This window comes from Sphaeramia orbicularis, chromosome 21 (genome assembly GCF_902148855.1).
Source record: "Sphaeramia orbicularis chromosome 21, fSphaOr1.1, whole genome shotgun sequence".
NCBI lineage: Eukaryota > Metazoa > Chordata > Actinopteri > Kurtiformes > Apogonidae > Sphaeramia > Sphaeramia orbicularis.
In genome coordinates this window covers 25118197-25142264 of record NC_043977.1, presented here as the reverse complement: position 1 = coordinate 25142264, position 24068 = coordinate 25118197, and the positions used below count along the sequence as shown (strand labels likewise).

Genomic DNA, 24068 nt, shown 5'->3' with positions numbered 1-24068 from the left:
AGGGTGAAAAGCTGCTGAGCTGCAGGGATCTAATGCTTTGAAAAGCAGAGCTTTATACTGAGGGGTCCCGGACCTCAGCGATGGTGAATTTGCTGTGGCTGTTGAGCTAGATGACCTGTTTATTTGGACTTCCAGAGCGCATGTCTCAGACTCCTGGACCGATCAGTGAATATGCTGTACACAGAGTCTGCCATGATGGGCTTTTACAGCCAAAATAAGCAAAAGCAACTGCCAAATAGTCCAGCCCTGGGAGAAGCATGTATATTTACTGCTCACAGCAGCTCCAACTAAACAAACAGCAAAAGGAACTAGTTAAGGATTATTTTATTACTTAGCAGTTTGTACAGTTTCTACCATGGAAAAATAACATGTAACATAAGACTGTATTTACAATTCCATTTTTACAAAATGTCTTTACAAGATTTTTTGCCGGTTCAAAAATTTGAGACTAAAACACACAAAACATACACATTCACACACATCCAAACCAAACTGTAATACACACATAAATAAATATAGACATTCACTGACTGTGCCACGACAAATATTTCTACAGCCAAGAACATGTACAATTCATCATTTCCACACAAGTTATAATTTCATTAATAAACATTACATATTACTCCCAATATAATTCTTTGTTAATCTGTTAATGAAATATTGCTAACATATTGAAAAGAGGTAACACAGACATTATTTCATGCCAACAGAACGCTAATGGTTGTCATGCAAAACCATTACAAGCTTTCAATTTGAAGCAAGTAATTCATTTACAGTCGAAAATCAAATGTACTACATGCAACATACTATGTGAAATATTCTGGGTTAGACAACAATGAATTTAGTTACATTATCCATCAGTACTGACTGTATGCTGAAGCGCCTTTTTAACGGGTAACACAAAATAAATAGAAGAATCTTTACTTTTCTGTAAATTAACAATTGTTTTACAGTTCTACGGCATTTTCCATCAACATGATCACTCGTCTGCAATAAAGATAACAGTAACCATAATCGTAAATCAGTCAAACTTGTTGGACGTTCCTTCTGCTGCCTATAGTGACTGCTCAATGACAACACCGCGAAAGGTTTGCAGATCATATTTTTGCCTGGAATTTATATTTCTGCTTGATGTGTTTGGGAAAGGTTTGCAGAGCTGTGGACTAACCTAAGCAGAGTACGAGACTTTTCAGTATAAATACTACTATAACTGTACAGACCAACTGTTCCAGTGACATCAGTCAGAAGAGAGGTTAAGAGGGAATAGCTGATGTGTCGTGGAGCCTGGAGGAGGAGGAGGAGGAGGAGGACCCATTTTTCACGAGCGGGGGGGGTCAGTTCATGGTCTGGTGTGCTGTGTTTCCGTTTGGTTCCATACATTCCTTCCCTGACAAGCCGGACCAAGCTGGTACTTCTCACTATAGGGATTTTTTTTCTCAACGTAAAACTCAGTGTCTCTCTACTGACGGCTTTTGGTGATGAGAGTGGTGCTGCCGGAGTCGAGGTCCTAGAAAAAACACAAAATTGGAGATGAATCAGATAAAAATGATCTTAACCCATAAAGATCCACCGGTGACCAAAACCATCCACTGATCTGAACTGTTTAATAACTGTTGATCCACTAATCTGATCAATACATGTAAATAATTGGTGTAAAATGCAGTTTGTCATCTTTTCATGGTCATCAAATGCTCCGTAGTTACCGTGGAAACCTCTTCATCTTCTATAACATTGATTCACCAGTAAAACCCATGGAGTTGGATCAATGACAGTGGATGGACACACTCGGTTTATGTTCAGTTCATTTTTTGTCTAAATTTGAGATTTTGTCTAAAAAGTCCCTTTTTCTTCGGTTTTCTCTGTTTCTGATAAAATATCCCTCAACTTTAATCTGAGGTTTTATGCACATTTACATGATCAGTAAATTAACCCTTTCATGCATACTGGTCACTACAGTGGACAGTTATTCTACAGCTGTTCTCTTGTATATTCATGGATTTTGTTGTTTTAGTTCCATATCAGCCAACACATTGGACACCTATGCACCATCCCATACACTGCAATTGATAACATTACTGTAACTTTGTTGTTCTTGATAAACCTGATCTAACATGTTTGAATGTAAATCCATGGCTTGGTATTGTTATTAGACTGTAATTAACAACAATGTGTTTTTTTGTTTTTTTGCAGATTATGAAGTGAGAAATAACTAGTATTAGAGTGTGTTCAAACGTGAGAAAACATCAGATTAGCAGCATTAAAATGTTTTTATTTCATTGTTTTCACATAGTATATCAGTAAATACATGTCTTTGCTTCAAAAATTAAACGCATGGTGTCCAGCTTAGGGGACATTTTTGCAACTCCATGACAAATAGTTTCATAAATATTTTTTCAATCGCATTGTTTTTTTCTAATGCCTAAAGAGGAATAAAAACACTCAGGGAAAAAAAAAATCTTGATTAAGGTTCTCATAATTCATGCATGAAAGGGTTAAATATAGAAAAATATGCTGAAGTAACGCAAAATAAAGAGGATAATATTACAACAAACAGTGATAAATCACTTAAGATAGGGTCTTTCTTAAGGCTATGTCTCCTTTATTGGTTAATAGTAACAGTGTTTTTCATGCAGGGTTTGTTTGTCTTAGTACTTGCTGATACACTGCAGTGGTTAACCTGTTATATAGGTCATTAAATGCTTTCACAACCTGGCTTTTGCTGAGCTAAACACTGTGCTTCTTTTCTGGAATAATGATGCTGCCTCTCATAAAGTGAAGCGGCAGAGGAGAGGCATATTTCATAGAGATAATGGAAGTATCTATAGTAGGCTGATAGCACTGACCAGACACATAACAGCCAAATGCCAAAACAGATAAAAAGGTACAAAGACGTCAAATTACTAAATATGATATAACAACAAAGATAGGACCAAAAGTAAATGTAGAAGATGTAATAATGAAATGTAACATATAATCATATTACTGAGATAATTATGGTGTATCATATATTCCAAGAGCTGTTTATATTAGCAGGAGCTGACGGCGAATTGGTACTTACGATGTTGAACAACTGGTAATATGTTGGGGGTCTGGAAGGTCTTAACAGTGGCGGGACCCTCCCCTCCAGTTGTTATGACCTGCACCTCCAGTCTATAGTAAGTGGATGGCCGCAGGTTGGACACCACGAGCAAGTTATGATCCTGTCAAGTGAAAGAAAAAAACAGAAAGTAGAGGACATGCAATCAGATGAAATTTCACAGAACATGTCTTTGATTTGACAGGTCTTGAATCTGAAAGGGTTGTAAACCAGGGGAGTGTCAGCTACGTAGCTGTCTTTGCACAAACCGCAGACAAAAACAAAGACTTTGTTTTCATAAGGCTTGTCGTCTCTCTCTCTCTCTCTTTTTTTGCTGCCAGCTTGATAAAGTGTGCAGTGGGTGGTTTTATTTATAGACAAGCTCCAGAGGCTGGGAGGTGCAGATAGGCGGAACGTGTTGTTGATGGAGCAGATTATGTCAAAGAGCAGCTTTTTCAGAGCTCTCACGCAGGATGAAAGAGGAAGACGTAAAGGCAGATGAAAAAGTAGAGGAGGAGAACTTTCAGCAGGACGCAACACTTCCTCAGATCTCTCCGTGAGACTGTCTACACAGCAACGCTTATCGCAAGATTCATGCAAAGAGACCACAACAGTGTTATCCCAAAATCACCCTCACCTTTGACAGACAGTGTGAAAAGAAATGCTCTAGATAAAACCCTAATACTTGATGTATAAGACAATATCCTGGCCAGTTTGAGGAAAGACATAAACACATTTTTCTTACAGCTATAAATTGGTAAAAAGGAAAAAGTGTTTCCAATCTAATATTGTATTATGACTTTTATTTTTCATGTGTCATGAAAATGACTGTACTGTCACTCACAGATTGCTGTTTGCGCAAAGTTAAATTGACACTGTAAATAGCGATTTTTTTTTTTTTTTCTCAAATTCCTGTCACTGTCAATTTCAGCTCTCTGGGCAACTACAGCAAATACAGATATTCTCAAATTTTTTGCATCATTATTTGTATACAAATAAACTGTTTCAATTCATAAAGGTTTCTGAGAATCTTCTACCACCATTCTGTTTCATTTGGAACCTGCATCAGAAAATTCTCCATTTGCAGGGCCATTAGGATTCCTAGAGGACCACTACCACATAATCCCAAAGGAAACAAGGAATGGTACCGTACACAGGAATGTGCAAAAAGGAGGTTAAAGGCCAAGTGAAGGAATTGAGATCAGACCAAAGTCATCAAGTCTTACTGGAGGCAGGATCTGGGACTGGGAGATGATGCTGTTTGGCAGACTGTTTTGCCGGCTCTCGGTGGTGATCTCAGCCCAGGTGACCTGGAAGCCTGTGATTCGCTGATTGGGCGCCATCCTGGACACACGCCACAGGAAGTTACCAGTGATGTTTCCTTCATTGATGGAGAAGGAAGCCGTCAGGTTCTCTGGCTTGGCCAAAACCTTTGGTTGCCCTGTTAGAAGAAAAGGAGTCATAGATGCATTAATATTGACAGCCTTCAGATTTTGCACATCATCATGATTATAATAGGCTACTTTGTAGAAATTAAAGGGACATAATATCAGTACTAGAATGTAGTTCATTACCTACTCTTGTGATCTATATAGAGGTGCAAAATGTTAATATTTGTACTGAACAGGCAAGTGCTCTAACACATTTGTCAGTCAATATGTCACATCACAATCACAACATCATGACCTAATGACAGGCATGGACTTTGTGTATGTCTGTATTAAAGGAACACTAAACTCTATACATTTGAAATGTAACTCCACATTACAATGAATAACTGCACAAATGCTTTTCTATTTTCAGGGTATTTTTTTCCTCACACAGACACTGTGATGGATTGGATCATAAGTTACTCTGTGTTGCTCATCCTTGTATATAATCTCTGTATCCGCAGATCAATTTTTAACTCCCTTGACGGGTCAAAGAGCTGAGTACGAACCTCCTTCCCCAGGGCATGGGATGTGTTTGTGAGTTTTGCTCCGGATGGTAGCACAGGACGGGGTGAGGAAGGTTGTGCTCTCGTCCTTGGAGCGTCTCTTGGACTTCAGCATGTGAACAGTGACTTTGTACTTGCAGGAAAACAGCAGGCCCGGGAGGTTGATGTAGTTCTCCTGAGCCAAGAAACACATTATTCAGTCCTGATGACTTTGACATGTCACCCAGGTCAGGTCCCATGGAGCTTCAGAGATAATTAAATACACAGCACCATGGCAGATCACATTCCCACTCAGGCCTCAGGAACATGCCCCACATTACAGGGCCACTTTGAACACTCACATGGTAGGATTTAAAACACTATCCTCCTATTTAAACTACAATATAAATGATTCTTTATGGCTTCCAAATGTAAAAAGCAGCAGAGAGTGAGAAACTTAATTAACATGCGGAAACCAAAGTGGATTCATGTGCAATTTGAAAAGAGAATGGCCCCTAAATCCATGTTAATGGATTCTGAGCAAAAGTCCAACACTTTACACTTATTTCAATCTTTAATCATCTATTGATCCTAACAAAAACAGCCTCTTCTCATTTCTTTTTGGAAAAAATAAAAACAGCTGACACGTGCATTTAAATCTTGTATTTGTAGTAAAGAGATTCAACATTAATAGGCAGTCCCTTGAGAGAGGGTGTGTGTATATTCTCTGATATGAAACAGCTTTGATTAAAAGTGAATGAGGCGCTGTGCTCACATAAAAGCACAAGCCTGGAATCCTTCCCAGTGATCTATAGAAAATGAATGTATATTTCCTAGCAACCAGAGTGCTGCTCCCCAAAGAATGTGTTGATTGCCAGGGCTCTGCCATCCTGTATCAGCCTGAGCCCAACCAGTTAACCCACCCACCCCCGGACCCTTCCAACTCCTACTCAGACTCAAATGCACCCGAAAACAAGCCCCATGCAGAAGCATGGCTGGGGCCGTTGGAGGTGAACAATCCCTCATTCCGGGAAACATTGTTTAAGTAAATGTGTTTTACTGGCCAACACACCACATGCCTGACCACACGACTGACTCATAATATTCAGAACAACAGCCACCGATTTGCCCAACAAGCCCAGGGCTCTGGGCTCACACTAGTGAAGTTCTTTAGAGCAGCTATCCTTTCTAAACAAAGGCTTAGACACGTGCTTTGCATAACACAGGCTGCTGATCCAGTCATTGTTCATAAGGCTTCTGGGGACTAACCTGTGTGACAGATTTCTCTGGTCCTCGAGTCTCATTGTGGCTGCAGTACTCTGGCATCCACTGCACATGGTAGCGACTCACTGTAGGATCTGAAAAAGGAGAATAGAGGGACAGGCAAAGAAATGTCATAAAACAACAGAATAACTTAAACAAGCTGTTTGTTTTGTTCATATTCACACAATTAAAAATAGAAATCATATGACCAAACTATACTTAACCAGATGTTGGGATGATGTTAGTCAAATACTAAAAATGAGAGCTTATTATACATCACAAAGGGTATGCTCAGTGTTCTTTGTGTTCTTTGGTTCTGTTCCAAAATCAGAACCAAACAAAATGAAGCAGCATTCAGTTCTTCTGCTCCTTACCTGTGGAACAAACTTCCTGAATACCTGAGGTCTGCTCAAACTGTCAGCTCATTTAAATCCAGCCTGAAAACACTGTTTACTGCAGCTTTCTCTTAAACTCTTAAATAATGTCTTTTAAATGTACTTTAAAATCACATTTTATCACTGATGATTTTAATGGTAATGTTAATGTTTTTAATGTATTTAATATCTTTTTTTACTTTCTCTCATCCTAAATGTATTTTTATGCCTCTCCTGTGTTGCTTTCATGTTTTATGTAAAGCACTTTGAATTGTCCTGTACATGAAATGTGCTACACAAATAAACTTGGCTTGCTTCCTTTATTGTGTTACTAGAACCTAAATAATTACCTGATTAACTCATTGCAGCTCAATTCATTTCAATTAAGAATTATGCGCGTACGTCGACCATTATGTGCATGCATAATATTTGTCCCTTCCTATTCTCTCATACAGAGATTTATTACCCATCTCCAATAATAAATAAATAAATAGATCTTTTGTTAGTTCAGACAGGCTCAGAGTCACATCTAGTCACAGGCGCCTTTTTTGTCCAATCATTCACAATTTCATTCTGACTCACCCCAATTAGTGTTTTACAACTGAGGAAGCGTTCATTCATTTGGCCTGTTCTGCACTCACCACAACGCTCCTACTCATCGGCCTACTACAGATCTGCAAATCATCTCCACCAGTCTTCTCATGCATTAGTAAATTATCTTCTTTGTGCGTGCTCTGTTCATTTATTTCAACAGCGTGAATCTCTGGCTCTGTTAGGGATTTTCTGGGGTTCTCTGGGACTGTCTGTGTCATGTTTGTTTGGATTGTTCACAGCCAAACACTAATGTGGCATTGTGTTATAAATGATTAAATCTGTCATTAAGAATGCTGAATGAAATAAGTGCTTTTTTAGGTTTATTGTGTAATGTTTAGCAGCATCTCTCATGAAGCTGAGGATCGCAACCAACACCTTCCCCTACAGTGGCAGCCAAAAACAAGTTTATTCTCAGTTGTGGTAGAAACATCATGGACTCCCTAAAGGTTCCCTAAAGTTCATAAAAACCAACAGTTCTTATTTTCAACTGAATAAGCACCATTAAAAACCTAATTATTAATATTATATTCAATTTCTGCAAACAAATCCCCCAAGATCTGGATGTACTGAACCTAAAAACTTGCTTACTTGTGCAGTAATGAATAAATGCAAGTTTTATTTCACCGATGCAACCAGTCAAAATGAATCTAGTATCAAAAGACAATCTGAAAGGCAGAAATGATTAAATGATTCTTATCTCACAAATGACAGAACGCCATATCTAAGATCTGATATATCACCATTTTCATAACTGATGATCATGATACTCATCTGTCTCTAAAAAATAAAGAGTTGAAAGCACTTCCTACTTTATTTTTGCATTAACTTATCAACTATGATATTCCTGTGTCTGAAATCCTCCCTTGTCTTTACTTAGTGCTCAGTTCAATACCCCAAGTTTTTGGTTCAACTCGCAAAAGTTGCATTCTCATCAGTGGAGTGGAGTGGTCACACTGGCACAGCACTTATTTCAGCTGTTTCACTCTGGCAACATTTGTACAGTACAGTAGCTCATGATCTCATCAGTAGTGTATATCTCCCCATCACCCTCATCTTACGTTCCCAGATTATTCATACGACTATGTCGCTTGGATATGTGAAATATTTCTCTGATTAATAATTGAGTTATGCTATGTTCGCCCCTTGGCAGGGGCTTGGGTTGTAGTGGGGAGATAAAAGGGGTCCTTTGAAGGCTTAGACACAGATCTGGCACTTGGAGCCCCTGAGCTCTTTGGAAGCAGAAGAGAGGAATTACAGGGAACCGGGAAATCGGGAAAAAATAAACAAGATATGCTGAGCAGGGTCTGATGGAGAGGGGAAGTGGTATGTAAAACAAGAAATAGGACATGGAAATCAGGTAAAGAACAGAGACTCAGCAGTGTTCGATAAATCATGACTGGAAGCGAGGCTCAGAAGTACCGCCGCTGCTGGACTGCTGTCTATTGTCTGGCTATTGGGCAGACAGTGATATATTATCTGAGCTGGTGTACAGTTAAGTTCTCTTTGGTCTGCTGGAGAGAACCCAGAGGCCGGGCTGCTTTGGATCACAGAGACAATGAGTGAGAGTTTAATCACGGTTCAGTTAACCTGTCCCTTTCCTCCGTCACACAAACCAGATGTCCAGAGACTCCATCTCCCCAGGCCATGTGTATGTGTGTATATTTACAGTAGTGAGCCTCAGGTTGTACGAGTCAAAGCCAGGGTCATCCCTCAGACTAATGAGAGGCAGTGGCACACACATTGCACACCCGCACCACAGACAACAGACACAAAAAGGAACTGGACCAGGATTAACTCTGCTCTGCAACACTGAGATTCCCCAGCCATGCTTGATCCCCGTCAGCATCACTCAGCTCAGTGTCCAGGCGAACCTCACTAACAGCTCTGGGCCAACTCTATCTTCTCTCCCTCTCTCTCTCACTCTGATTCAGCAGTTGGTGTCTCACCAGGCCTCTCCTTCAGCCAGGGTTTGCATTCTTGACTCTAAGATGTGGAGTTTGGCTTGGGCGATGACATATATTAGTAACATAACATAGACCAGTGAATGGGACTTGACAGGTTACCCTGAGAGCATGGCTTTCAAGGTTTCCATATTTCCACTCTGGTATTAACAGAAGGGTTGGGGAATGGACGCCGCTGGGATAGGCATTCCTATAGGCTTTAACCCCTTGCGGTGCTGCAACCCACGAAACTTTCTGATCCCTATGACATCAGGTCTTGTAAAAGAAAATGGACTGCTTTGACACTAATGCAAGGGCGAGGATCTATTAAATACAGCTGTCAATAAATCCCATCCCACGGCTCAGGCTCTGTGTGTTTATTGTTCTTTACTAAACAGTGGCTCCACTCTACGAGTCCATGTGCAGGTTTACACCAATTTGCCCTGCACGATCACATTTCCAGCTCTCACAAAGACACATTGTTTCATTTACACCATCTGATACCTCATTTATAAAAGGAATATTCCATTGTTTGAGCAACTGTGAGTGAGTCAGAACACTTTACTATGATGCACATGAGTCAAAGTGATCGATGGACATAATGGGGTGCTAATTAGATTCTAAAAGCTATAAATCAACACAATAGAGTTCATACCTCCTCGGTTCTTCCAGTAGACACGGACCTGTAGCTGACCATCCTGGTAGAAGGGCGTGCCTACCTCTAGAGGACCAGAGGGGCGTTTGGCCAAGGTCGAAACAACAGGGGATATTTCCTCCTTCTTTGACTTGAACACTGATTTTACTGGGAAGAGAAAGGAGAAATGTTTGCTGCTGTAGCTAAGACACAACGGTGACTCTGTTATGGCAAACTCTCCAGCATGGTAACAGGAACACACAATTATTTCTCTGTAAGATCACAGCAGTTACAACATGCTCTTTATGCATAAATGTGGTGTAGCATGATGGGTATACACGGCTCTAACACCACCAAGGTTAGAGGTTCAATTCCCTCTGGAACCACACATGCTGAAAATGTACACAGTCTCTGCACTAAGGCTCGGTCTGTGCGTCTTAAACACTCAGCAGCTTCGAACAAATGCAGATGTGCTGTCAACATACCTTGGCCATTGCTCCTTTTGTGCAATTCTCATGATGATTGTTTGCCTGAAGACTTTCAGTAATTTGGAAAAATCCAACACTCAAGAAACAACCCATCAAACAAACAGAGAATTGGATTGTTTTAGATTGATTCAGCCAATCCTGTGTGCATCTGCCATTACAAAACTGCATAGTTTTGTTTGATTTTAATTATGTGAGTCTTGAATTCAGTGTCCAGTCACTTCAGATGCTGCATGAACGTATGAACCCTGCTCTGTTAAGTGTCTGAGTGGAATCTTAAACAACACTATGGTGCTTTTGAAATGTACAAAACTGAAATAAACAACATACTTCAGCTATAAAAGCTCTAAAATGTAATATTTTGACACTAAAATATCTTTAAAAAAACAGAAAAACCCAAGACCATTGCTATATAGTTCTCTAATTATATGAAATACTTCCAGCAAGGTTAAAATTTAGCCAATGTAATGGCCTGTTTCATTTGCTGTCCATCAATGTCATCATACTAACATCTGACGTTATCATTTTAAGTCTATTTCATTAGAATGACTGGATATAATGTGAATACACATCACCAAACACAACATGAATACAAGTTTACTCTATGTTAATAATATTTTATCTTTTCTACAAATATGAGTTCTGCCTGAGTCATGTATGACAGAGGTTAAGATTAAAGGTTAACTCACTTTATTATCCTCATCAAGAAATTCTGTCTCATTTTATCCACCCTAATACACATATGACCTAACATTAGCAATAGTGATAAGCATTAGCACATTAGGAGCAGTGACCTGCCACTGACGGTGCTCCGGGACCAACTTCAGATCTTCATCAGTACTGTGGTCAAGGGCACTGACAGGAGAATTAACCTATATATACCTGTGTACCTGATCTACTCCTACAATTATTTAAGTGTTTTAATTGAGAGACTCCTATCAGTAGATGATACGTAGGCCTTAACCCAGTGGTTCCCAACCTTTTTTGGCTCATGACCCCATTTTAACATCACAAGTTTCTGGCGACCCCAGACATTCAAAACGCAAACTTTTTTTTTTTTTTTTGCTAAAATAATTTGTTTCTGATCATGTAATAGTTTGCTATACTATGTTGCAAATAAACGTTAATTTTAGACGACATTTAGGTTGTATATAATGCACTTTTTTGGTGCCTGCTTCTCAGTTTCTTAGCGGGCCAGGCGGGCGAAGAAATCTTTCCATTCTCTGTTTGGTCTGGTTTTCTGACTGCGACTGTGCTGAAGTGTACTAACGCTCACATGACCGTGTCACGTAACGGTCACATGATTGGGTCAATCAAGATATGACCTCTCAGATATTATATCCTGCATTTTATTTCAACTTGATTTTTATTAGGACAAGTGTGTGGTGTTTTAATTATAATCAAATATATATTGAATCATTAAAAATTATATTTTATTAGTAATATTTTTTTTATCAATTACTAGAAATTTCAGGTGACCCCATTTGAATTCCAGGTGACCCCAAGGATGAAAAACACTGCCTTAACCCAACCATAAACATAACGCAGAAACATAACAGAGTGGTTAAAGACACAGCACCGACCTTAAATGATAATCTGAACTAGTCCAATTCTTCATTATCCACAACAGTGACAGGTTAAAGTATTAGCACCCATCTTACCTGACTCATTATTTTGGGCGGTGCTGAACTGGAGAGAGGCCTTGGGGCTCTTCAGACGCACTTGTCCCCAGTAAGTGACAGCCTGCAACTCCACAGTGTAAGTGCTGTTTGCCTGCAGTCCCTCTAGATCCACCCAAGTCTGAGCCTGTGACAGAAGAAAACACTTGGATGTTGGCACTGACGTGATACCACTCTGTCACTTGAGCCTCCTTTCAAAGCCTTGTCACCGTCCCAGTCATGGTTAAATCTCAGCCCAGCCGCAGCCAAACCAGGCTTGTGGGAAAGCCCTGCTTATTAAGAACACATGTGGAGCTGAGGAAGGTATCATGGCGAGGAGATAGCCTTCAGGGCCTTATGAGGGAGCAATGTTATCAGAGCCTCCCAGGGTTTCCTCACTGTGTTTGACTTGCAGCATTCCACCATCAGCGTGAGCTTGATGAGTTCTTGTTATTGACCGTGCATGTTTTGACATTCCTATAGCAGCAGGCTGCTTTCAAAGCCCTGAGGTGCCAAAGTGGAAACCAGTAGTACATGTGTCAATAGGTGTCTGGTGTCTCCCACCTCTATCTCCTCTGTGCCACATCTGCTATGCATTTCAAAAACTAATTCAGGAGAAGAAGAGCCTATAGAGATGTGTGTGGACTGTCTAGACAATCAGTCTTTCTGCTCGGGTGACTTCTAATGAAATGTTCTTCACAGATACTGAACCACAGGTATTTGCTAGGTCGGATAGCGCTGGATGCATTTTGTATAATATTTCAGCAATGTTTACCCATTTTCAGTATATGAGACAATGATTTATAGTCAAAGTACAAATATCAATCACACCATTTATCAACATGACTCAATTTATGTGTACTTACAGACTTGAATCTGTGACAGTCCAATCTGTATTTCACATGTAACTATGCATGTTTTATGCAGAGGCAATAAAACAGTAATACTATCAAATGTTTCCCTCAGTCGGGTTCTCTTGAAGCTGTGCCAGACTTTGAAACCATTTGTGTTTGTTCAAGCTTTTGTAACAAAATTATATTATTCTTTTGTCTTCATCAGAAATGGTGCTTTCATCTATCTGTGTGACATCTCAGACAAAGGGTCATGAAATCTCTCGGTGCAAATAGTTGACAATTTTCCACTATGCAAACTAAGCTCTTCTAAGGAATAACAAGGGCATTAACAATAAGAACAATTTCTATTTTCTTTGAAACATGATATTTCTCTCTTGGTGACTGTATTACACTACATATATGCATTACATAAGGGAAAATATGAGTAATAGAGCAATTTAGCTACACAACTCTTAACTTTACATAATATATGCCTACTGTATAAATCTATGTAATTCGAGTAGATATATACTAAAATAAAACCCTACTCCACTTTCAGATTTGATGCATTACACAATCAAAAGCCAAGATCCAAAATAAAAATCTGAAAAATCTTATTTGACATATTTTAGTAACTTAGATGTTTAAAATCATAACTTCGCAACTAACTTCCCCTCACAGTGAATAAAAACAGTCAAAACTATACATTTCTAGATCCTGTCAAAAATGTTTAGGAATTACACCAATGAATAGCACATTTTATAAATCACTGAGTGATCAAAAACCTTACTATAAAATGGTGCTTTCATCTATCTGTGTGACATCTCAGACAAATGGTCATGAAATCTCTTGGTGCAAATAGTTGACAATTTTCCACTATGCCAACTAAGTTCTTCTAAGAAGTAACAAGGGCATTAACAATAAGAACAATGGTATATTCTTTGAAACATGATATTTCTCTTTTGGTGTCTTTATTACGCTACATATATCCATTACGTAAAGGAAAACATGAGTAATAGAGCAATTTAGCTACACAACTCTTAACTTCACATAATATATGCCTACTGTATAAATCTATGTAATTCGAGTAGTTATATACAAAAATAAAACCCTACTCCACTTTCAGATTTGATGCATTACACAATCAAAAGCTGAGATCCAAAATAAAAATTTGAAAAATCTGATTTGACATATTTTACAAACTTAGATATTTAAAATCATAACTTCGCAACTAACTTCCCCTCACAGTGAATAAAAACAGTCAAAACTGTACATTTATAGATCCTGTCAAAAATGTTTAGGAATTACACCAATGAATATCACATTTTATAAATCACTGAGTGATCAAAAACCTTACTATAAATACAACTGCCACTTCATATTTTGTCTATTTTTCTTTTGGGAATCTGCAGGGATATCAGTTAAAGCCAGAGGGTACGATGGTGAAACAGTGTTGGATGTGATGCTTTAGTCTCAGAAAAGAAAGAGAAAGTCAGAGAGAAAGAGAAAGAGACAGAGAAAGAACACATCGATAAGACAGCGTGAGAACATTACCCCATTAGCGGTCTTTCTCCTTTTCTTCTTAGATGGCACCATTGACTTGGTGGGTACAGTCCAGCTCCAGAACACTTTGTAGTGATGTATGGGGATATCGGGCTCCTCTGGCAGGGTCCAGTTGAGCCGAGCCGTCACCAGGCCTTCCTCAGCCAGCGTTATGTTGGAGACACGCAGACTGGCTGGTCTAGGAGGGGCAGATGGATCTGAAGGCATAGCAACAACAAGCAACAACACTGTCAGTGATGAGACATTTGACAACATCTGTACAGATTTAGAGGAGAAGAAAAGGAGAGTCTCTGGATCTTATGAGTGTTACACCATGGCAAATATAAATAGGCTGCATGTAGTGGTGACACAAAAATGACACTATGGTTGTAATGTGAACATGCATGGTACATACAGCGCAAAAGGCTGCATCAAACAAAACAAATACAAGGAACAAAGCACCATGCATTCACACTCTGCATGTGAGTTCATGCATTTACACAATCTGACCGATTGGTTGAAGCCCCCTCTAGCCTTCAGCTATCCTCACTTTAAATGAAGTCTATTTGGCTGTGACAGTCAGCTTGGTTTGTTCATTTATTACAAATCATATCAAAACCACAATTAGAAGAGTGGAATGCAGAGGCTGAAATCAAATCCTGAGGCCATAATCATCAGGCTGCGAATATTCACACCTCTTCTTGCAATGCACTGAAGAGGGATTTATGTTGTTTTTGTAGTGATTATGTACTGAGGTGGGTCATGCAGATACTGGAGAAAAGACGCAGCTGCTTATATTGCAGACTGGTGTGACAGGGGATCAGATTTATTTGAGTGCTGCATGCATTCTCACTGGTACCAAGAAATATCAACACATCACACCCGTTCTTAAATCCCTGCACTGGTTACCCGTTAAAACAAGAATCGATTTCAAAATCCTGCTCCTGGTTTACAAAGCACTACATGGCCTTGCACCTCAGTACATCACAGATATGCTCATCACTTACACCCCAGCAAGAACACTTCGGTCAACAGGCAGTGGCAACTTACTCGTCCCTCACACCAGATCCAAGAAAGAGAGGGCAGTGTTTAGTGTATGTGCCCCACAAAAATGGAACACCCTGACGGGTACAGTTAGACTTGCCACATCAGTAGCCATTTTAAAAAACAGGTTAAATGTACCTTTTTTTGACAACGTTCTGTTGAGTTGTGTGTGTGCATGTGTGGTTGTGTGGGTATGTGTGCATGTGCAAGTTTAAGTGTGTGTACATATGATTGTTTACTTGCAGTTACACTCTCTTTTTTTAATGATTGTTTTTTATGTTGTATGCCTGTTGTGAAATACATCGCTTCTGCCTTGTGCATGAAATGCACTTTATGTAAAAAGTTGAATTTAACTGAATTGAATTGAACTAAATGTGATTAATTGATGAAAAATAGGCAAGAAAGTTGAGCTTGTGATGCACTGAGATGCACATTTCATATTTTCCTCATATCATGCAGACCTATTTGGATGTATTCCAAGCCAAGGTACCTTCAACGGTTGAAGGGCTGCAATACAGTCAAGTAGCAGGGGCAGTGTGACACTGTGTAAAGTAATTAGCCCTATACTGACAATCTGCTGAGAGATGTTATGACAGGTGTCATGTCACATCTATGACAGCGTTCAGTGGGACAGAGAGCGCAGGTCAGAGGTTAACAAACACATGCTGCTGCTCACTTTGGCTCTAAAGTCAGCATTCCCGTACTCTAACTGAAGTGTGTGTGTCTTGAGTAAAGCTGTGTCTGAACTTATACGCATGTGCTGTGACCCAGCCTGCTGCTGATGTCAGCCTGGCGTTGGAGGAGAGGCAGGGCCACATGCCAGACACCAGACCAGAGGGAATAGCCCCGTAATGAGAAAATGATTCATGCCACAGCCCAGTTGGCTCCTCTCCCTTGCCCTCTCCCACCTGAAACACATTTAATCCAGTCCAAAAACACAATTGGACACATCAGTTCTTCATACCAGCTGATGCTGGCTGCACAAGATAAATAAGCAGTCGGTTCTTACAAATTGCCCTAACAAAGTATAGTGGAGCAAAATTGCAATCAGATGATATAGCTCTACTATACAAATAACAATGGCATGACAGAATGACCAGGAGCCCATCAAATATATGACAGCTCTCATCAATCTATCAACGTTCTGGCACTGATTGGCCTGATTGGGTATTGGTTTCCATCCCTGAAGCAGAATCCTTTTCCCACCTGGTGTCTGGTTCTGTCAGACAGCCATCAGAACGCTCTGGGGAGCAAATGTATGACAGAGGATTGACAGGACAGGTCAACACACACACACACACACACACACACACACAACGAACACACTAATACTTTTGTCTTTGGCACAGAATTTAAGCATTTGGCAGTACATAAAGAATACCTGGGACCTTTGCCAGTGTTCTGCTGGTAAACACTTTTATCTGTCTACGTGAATAAATAATGTGTGTTCATTAAAACGTGTTGATTTGCAGTGTGTATTAAACAGATAAAAATCTGGAGTGGTTTGACTCAGTTTTGCATAACATGACAGGCAGAGCAAAGCTGCTTCCAGGGACCTTTCACCTTAACATCTGAAGCAGTGGGTACGTGGATCTGTCCGCACACGTCGAACAAATACAATTTTATATTCATAAACATCCAATCTCTAGGACAGTTGGCTTCAGCTTTAACAAATCCCATCTGCAGTGCAACATGGGTATTTAGTGCCATTTACTATTGAAAGTGTAGAGCAACAGTATAAAACACAAAATGCCACCAGAGCTCATTCACTAATCTGTGGCAAAGATCTGAAGTGTGCCTCGGTTACATCACTCCCTCTGGAAGCAAGACAACACTTGCATTCACTTGAAACCTGCAATATTCTGACTAATTCAGACATATTACATTTTATGTGACTGTAAAGAGGGGGAAACCCCTCCTTTGAAGACATAAATGAAGATCTAGTTGCAACACAGAAAAGAAATGTTCTGTACACCCAGTCAGTTCTCATTACATGAATTTTACTTGACAGCGATATAAATTTTATTTTGCTCACTGCATAAATCTGTGGAAAAATTAAGGAAAGAAAACCTATTTAGAATTCAGGTGTAGGCAAAAAGTCCATGTTTTTAAATAAATGATAAATATGTGAATAGAGTGTCATGGTCATCTTAAAAACGTACACATACCTAAGAAAAGCGAAAACATCATTCAGTGCTGCAGTGTGGTGGCAATTGTGTTAGAGGTGAACCACATGTTTCAATGTCATTCCTTCATAGAGATATTTTTCAACATCATTTTTTGAAAGGAATTCATTTGAGAAGCCTTGGCTGACATGGAAACAGAAAACGCTAAATTCTCTGATTATTTATGTGGTTAGATGAAAGGTCTAATCAGGTTTTAAAACCAAAGGGCTGCACCTGTCTCAGCGACTTAACCGTAGCAAATGGAGGGTAGTGGGTGTCAAACAGGAACTTGCACACAAAGCAAGGCCACACACACACACACACACACACACACAAACACACACAACATGCATATGTAATACACACACAGACCTCTGGAGGAGCGGAAGTGTTTGCTGGGCGCAGTGAAGCCGCGGGTCCCGTGGACATTGACTGCAGCAACTCTGAACTGGTACCATCTGCTGGCTCTGATGTCGGCCAGTTGGACGCGCTCCTCTGCAGTCTGAGGGACAGATGGGGGGAGAGCAAACCACAGGGGTCAGGGTTCATGCAGGGTCACAGCCCCATGTGAGTTTGCTGCCACATCAGTCATCTGTGTGTTTCTCTTTGCCAAATTTTCAAAGACACTGTGACTGTGAGGAATGTGCAACCGTATGCACCAATCTGTCAGCGCAGTGCAGTGCACTTTCACAGCTGTAGCATGTGGCATGCTGGGACACGTGAAGCTGAGAGGTTACAGTAACACGAATGTGAAACGTCTAATCAAAAGAAACACTCACACAACAATACTTGATATAAAATGAAAACAAACAGGTTTTGTCTTATCGGTTTGTCTCAGTAGTGTGCATGTATATTATGCAGGTTCCTACCTGTGCCACAGTCTGCCACTCAGTGGCATCGTCTTCACTGGGATGGATGCCATAGTTCCAGCGGCGCTGCACCACGTATAGCACAGGCTCCACAGAGATGTTGAACTTGGAGGACCAGCGGATCTCCAGCTGACCAGATGGCTGCTCCAAAAATACCAACTCTTTCCGAGGCTTCAGCGGGACTCCTAAAAGTACAAGAGCAACAGCTAATATCAGCACTATGTGGAACACTGTAAGTGAACTTCAACGCTACACTTGTTTTCCTCTCTATGGTGACTCTATGTTGTACAGATAAATGACTTCATCAGAGTTGGACAGATACAGATTTGAGAAAGAGACATGATCTCACTGCATTAGACTTAATACATGCTGTGGGTCAACAGCACCATCTCTCTGCTCTGACAGATGTGATATTTCCCAGCCAAAAGATGTGTTTTAGTAGCTGTGCTTCTTAGCAGTGATGCACAGAATTAGCATCACGGTATGTGGGATGGAAGCCTTTCTTGATACAAAGCATACAAGTGCAAACATGTCTCATATTGTATACGTAATATTCTTTTGCATCATTGCACTTCACTTTCAGCCTTTCAGTGGATGTGGCCATGTGCAATAATTCAGAGATTTATTAAGTGCAGGACTGGGCCTAATGCTTAGCCAAGTCAGAGTCACTCTCTCATGTGAATTTATTGCAGTGGAGATGTAGTGAGTTGTTGATTGAGCGTTGGGCACAGTGATAATGAGATGGAGATTGGAAAAGCAAGTTTGGAAGTACAGGAGAAAGCTGAATACATCCCACAGTTCTCAATAAATCACCTAGCACTTCAGACCATTACATCGGACCTCTGTCACTGCAGAGCGGACCACCACTGCTACGCATTTATAAACAGCACTGACGCACGCTCAAGGCTCCGGCAAGGCTTGTCTGTAAACAACATAATCAAGACTGTGTTTTGTATGCAGAGTGTTTGATCTCCTAATATCTCTATTCATTCTTTATACAGGGCATGTAAAATGATGATGCATAAAAAATCGTGGAAGATGGAGGAGGGTCCTTGAGCCGCATGCATATGGAGTCAGTACTTTGTTTCGTCCCGCAGATAACAGCTTTCTGCATACTAACAGCTGGGGGTCGTTGTGCTGTGGTTTCACAGCTCCACAGCAGAGAGTGTGTGTGTGCGTGTGCGCAAGTAAACGTGTCACATTTCCTGCACAATGATGAACACCAAGGGTACCGCAACATTCCTCTCCTCCCTCTGCCTTAGCTCATCTTCCCACAAAGTCACACAAGTACTCCTGCGAAGCACAAACCATACGACACACACACACAAATACAAAAATACAAACATACACACTCCCTCTTCCGCAGTATGTGGGAGGACAACGAATACACTGTTTCTCAGCATGCTCTTTCCAAAGATAACTTTTGGGTCAGATTTGGTCCAAGAATCATACAGCGTTCATTTTTCAATGGCCACACGCTTACTCCATGCTCTCCAAAGTATGATGTAACTGCCGCTGAAACTCGATCAAAAGTACAGCATCTATTCATCGTCTCAATAATGCCAACAATTACACACTAGAAATATAATTCTCAATACTCACGCACATACTGTCATAATGACTGCTCTAATTACAGGGGCAGAGGAAAACACTGCAAATACTGCTTGTAGCACAAGAACTTACCGTAAACTGAGGACGGCTGACGGACTGATTAACTGACTGACTTGTTCTGACAGTGCGAATATAACCCACACTAATTTAATTTCGTTCTGACATCCACATTTTTCACATACAGTGCATCCTTTTTTTTCCCCCACCCACCCCCATCTGGTTTACCTTCTTCTCACTCTGCTCTGCTTCTGATCAGAAAAAAAAAACAAATAACATGATGGGTTGCCATCACATGTGGTGCTCTATCTTCGAAGGGAATGCAAAAAATTAGACCTTGGAGGAAAATATTTTTTAAAATGACAGATGTAAAAACTAAGATATAAATAACCCCCCTAATTTCTGTGCACATATAGCACCAGGCTCCATTAAGTAGATGAAGCTTTGTTATACATCAAAAGCCCAGTGGGGGTCCACTGTCTCTGCTCAGAAGACAGAGTGCCTGAAGTTTTTTTCCCCTCACCCTCTTCTGCCAGGGACATGCACATCAGCTAGCGACACTAACCTGAGCACACACAAACGCACACACATCTGAGAGTGATCTCAGTGGGGGAAACGCTCCATTTCGCCAGGCTTGTGTTTGCTAATGGCTTCCAGCATCATGGATCATCATGGCAAAGACTGCATACACACTTGTGCACACATAGAAACAATTACACTCTTCAAACCATGAGCAACTAATTAGACCTTTAACACTGACGACCAGGACAGGAATTCCATCCAGACTTTCACTAAAAGGCTTCAGTGTAATTCTGTGTAAATCTAGTGCTGATGGCAACCCGTCATGAGCTCAGTGTTTGAACTAAATCAGTGGGAAAGCTGCTTGATTTGAAGGTCTCACAGCAAGGTGAATGTTTTTCATTGACTGGGTCACTGTATTGAAATATTCAAGGTTATGCCTCCTTTCATCCTTGCCAATTAACGTGCTGTTCACCTTTTCAGCGTGGCACACACCGTGAAGTCCCTGAGGATTTTTCCAAATCAAAAAGAAGTACCAGCCTACCTTTTTTTGTGTGTGCACAAGCTCAGAAAATCACATGCTTTTGCCTTTCGCTGATAAGTACAGTATGTACAGTAAAGTGCATGCACGTTTACTGCAGCGTGATTCAAAGCAGCTATAGTGTATCACTGCTGTGGTTCAAGGCTTGATTTGGACTAATCTTCCATTGCTCTCACTTCAGCATCTCCTCAACTCTGTTATGGCTTCAGGCTGCCAAAAATTGTGTGCTGATGGTGTATATAATGTCGTTCCAGCTCCCATCTTCAAGTTCAGAGGCTCTTGGTTCTTTCACTTAATAGCTCAGCAGCCTCAGAACATCAGGTCGCCTTGGGCAGCGCTATTAAACTGTTTTACTGGTGCAAAGATTCCTGGGTACATCTGTGTCTATGAAAGCCTGAAGCTTATCCAGCATAATTCAAGGCTGGATATATATTCCAATTAACACCCAAAAGAGCATGAGGAGTGTGTGGGTGAAGTACAACACAAAGAGGGATGAATGATTTATGGTTCTAAGCAAGTTGTCAAAAAATTGTGCAAGATGAAGTGTGATTTATGTTGTTGAGATTTCAAATTAATGTTTGTCAGAGACAGATTAATTGGTTCAACACTATTTATGAAAATTATGCAAACGGCAACAGTTAATCACATTAAATACATGAGGTGTGCATTCAGACTCTGCTAAATATGAAACATCATTTTCTGAATAGGATAAAGAGAGAGAGTAGCAGTGATTCAGCTGCAAACCATGCTAATCTGATCCTTCTTGAATACAGTACAGAGAAAAAAAATGTGAATAAAGAGATGAGCTGTGCACACACAATTAAGCAACTCAAGCACACATGCTCTCACAGACTGTATATTTTCCTCTGTCCATCTGGTTTGCTGTAGAACTTTCTGCCTTAAATTATTGATAAAGCACAATTTGAGTAACAGTCAAACTTTTCAGGGTTTTTTTTAGTCTCTTAATCAGTTTTTTTTTTTAGATCCATCTCTGTTGATTAGTGATTGCATCCTGTAGATTCAACTTTTAATTTTGACAAAAGGAAAGAAAAATCTAATTCAACAAAACAAATTATATATATGTATATTTATATTTTATATTTTCAGGTTATACAGTGATTATCTTTATGTCAGTGTAACAAATCTACAACACCGTGAGTGGAAGATCATTGACCGCCCGTGCTGAAAATGTGTGTGTGAGTGACAGGATATTCCATTTATCTAGCTTTGGAAAGTTAATATTCATATTCTAAACATGAAAATGTGACATTTATCTGCATAACAAATTGCTAGATATTCCGGTTCCGCCCTAATACATAATGATTACTAATTGTAATTAATGCGCAGTACGTAATGTCTGTTGATAGGGATCCGTCCATTAATTAGAAAAAAAAAAGATGTAGTCATAGAGTGGTGTGGGATTATGGAAGCAGCATGATGGAGAAATCATATGTACTGATGGGGTAATGTAATATTGACTGATTAAGTGATTGATGTATTTATTTCAAATATGAATGTCAAAACAGAAGAAAATAAATAAAACACTTAAACATAAGACATATAATACATATCTGAAAAGGAGTGAGAAGAAGCATAACATATAAACTCCCACCCCTTCTCCTTACAGGGTGGGGAAGCAAAATTTACAATGAACATTTAGTGTTTTTTTCTCAGCAGACACTACGTCAATTGTTTTGAAACCAAACATATATTGATGTCATAATCATACCTAACACTATTATCCATATCTTTTCAGAAACTTTTGCCCATTTGAGTAATCAGGAAAGCACATGTCAAAGAGTGTGTGATTTGCTGAATGCACTCGTCACACCAAAGGAGATTTCAAAAATAGTTGGAGTGTCCATAAAGACTGTTTATAATGTAAAGAAGAGAATGACTATGAGCAAAACTATTACGAGAAAGTCTGGAAGATACTATTAAAGAAGAATGGGAGAAGTTGTCACCCGAATATTTGAGGAACACTTGCGCAAGTTTCAGGAAGCATGTGAAGGCAGTTATTGAGAAAGAAGGAGAACACATAGAATAAAAACATTTTCTATTACGTAAATTTTCTTGTGGCAAATAAATTCTCATGACTTTCAATAAACTAATTGGTCATACACACTGTCTTTCAATCCCTGCCTCAAAATATTGTAAATTTTGCTTCCCCACCCTGTATGCAATTAATAACAGTAATAATCTTATCATATCTATACTATATACTATAATATGCCTGATACTTATTATTAAATAACAATAAAATAAAATTATGTATAAACTAAATCATGTTTAGTGGCATATATATTCATGTTATTTCATTTTATTCATATGAAATAGGTGCACGTAACAACATGTCATGACCCCATTAACTGGCGGAAACTTTTGGAAGCATATGGTGTAAGTAAAAAAAGAAAAAAATATGACATAGTGTAATAATGATGCAGATGTTACATATTATACCTTTACATTTAAATAGGTACATTACTGTAACAATGTACTCAAACTGAATTAACATATGATATGACGTAATAGAGCTTATATAGTAGAGGAATCATTTCACTGCAATATAAAGTTTCTGAGTGTTTAGTTTTACCTTTGTAGAGGTTCTTAGGCAGCTGACAAGTGTGGCCACAGCCGTTGGAGCAACACTTTTTGACAGATGAGCATTCTCCATCCTCCTCACAGCTCTCCACGCAGGCTGCTGCAAAGCCACTGGCCTTCTCCGGGGCAGGACAGTCACCCTGCTTCACTCCTTCCACCGACTTCAGGAACTCACAGCTCGTAAGACACTCATAGTGCTTCTTGGGAAAGAGGGGCTAAAGAGGAGGAGAGGAAGGAGGAAAGAAGGGAGGGAGCAGGAGGAAAAGAGGGGGGAAAATATATGTCAGTTCACTTTTAACTTCCAACCTGCCTGGCTGCAAACAGGCAGCTCTGTGAGCTAACAGGGATTGTCCTGTTTACATTTGAGCTTATGACTCACTGGAGTGGTGAGTACATTAAACTGCTTT

At 39.8% G+C, this 24068-nt stretch overlaps 1 protein-coding gene across 1 annotated transcript in view; it reads right to left on the bottom strand.

Moving 5' to 3' along the window:
- Positions 1–308: 308 nt before the first annotated feature.
- The window catches only part of anos1 (anosmin 1), a 46072-nt gene continuing 22312 nt past the window's right edge, over positions 309–24068 (bottom strand). Inside the window, exons 4-14 of the mRNA XM_030125285.1 lie at positions 23654–23876; positions 18393–18577; positions 17896–18025; positions 14327–14532; positions 11943–12087; positions 9818–9964; positions 6261–6349; positions 5016–5187; positions 4303–4517; positions 3059–3200; positions 309–1507 (exon numbers count right to left, since the gene is read on the bottom strand). Coding sequence (XP_029981145.1) covers positions 1449–1507; positions 3059–3200; positions 4303–4517; positions 5016–5187; positions 6261–6349; positions 9818–9964; positions 11943–12087; positions 14327–14532; positions 17896–18025; positions 18393–18577; positions 23654–23876 — 1713 coding nt within the window. The 3' untranslated portion in view covers positions 309–1448. The remainder of the gene's footprint in view (positions 1508–3058; positions 3201–4302; positions 4518–5015; positions 5188–6260; positions 6350–9817; positions 9965–11942; positions 12088–14326; positions 14533–17895; positions 18026–18392; positions 18578–23653; positions 23877–24068) is intronic.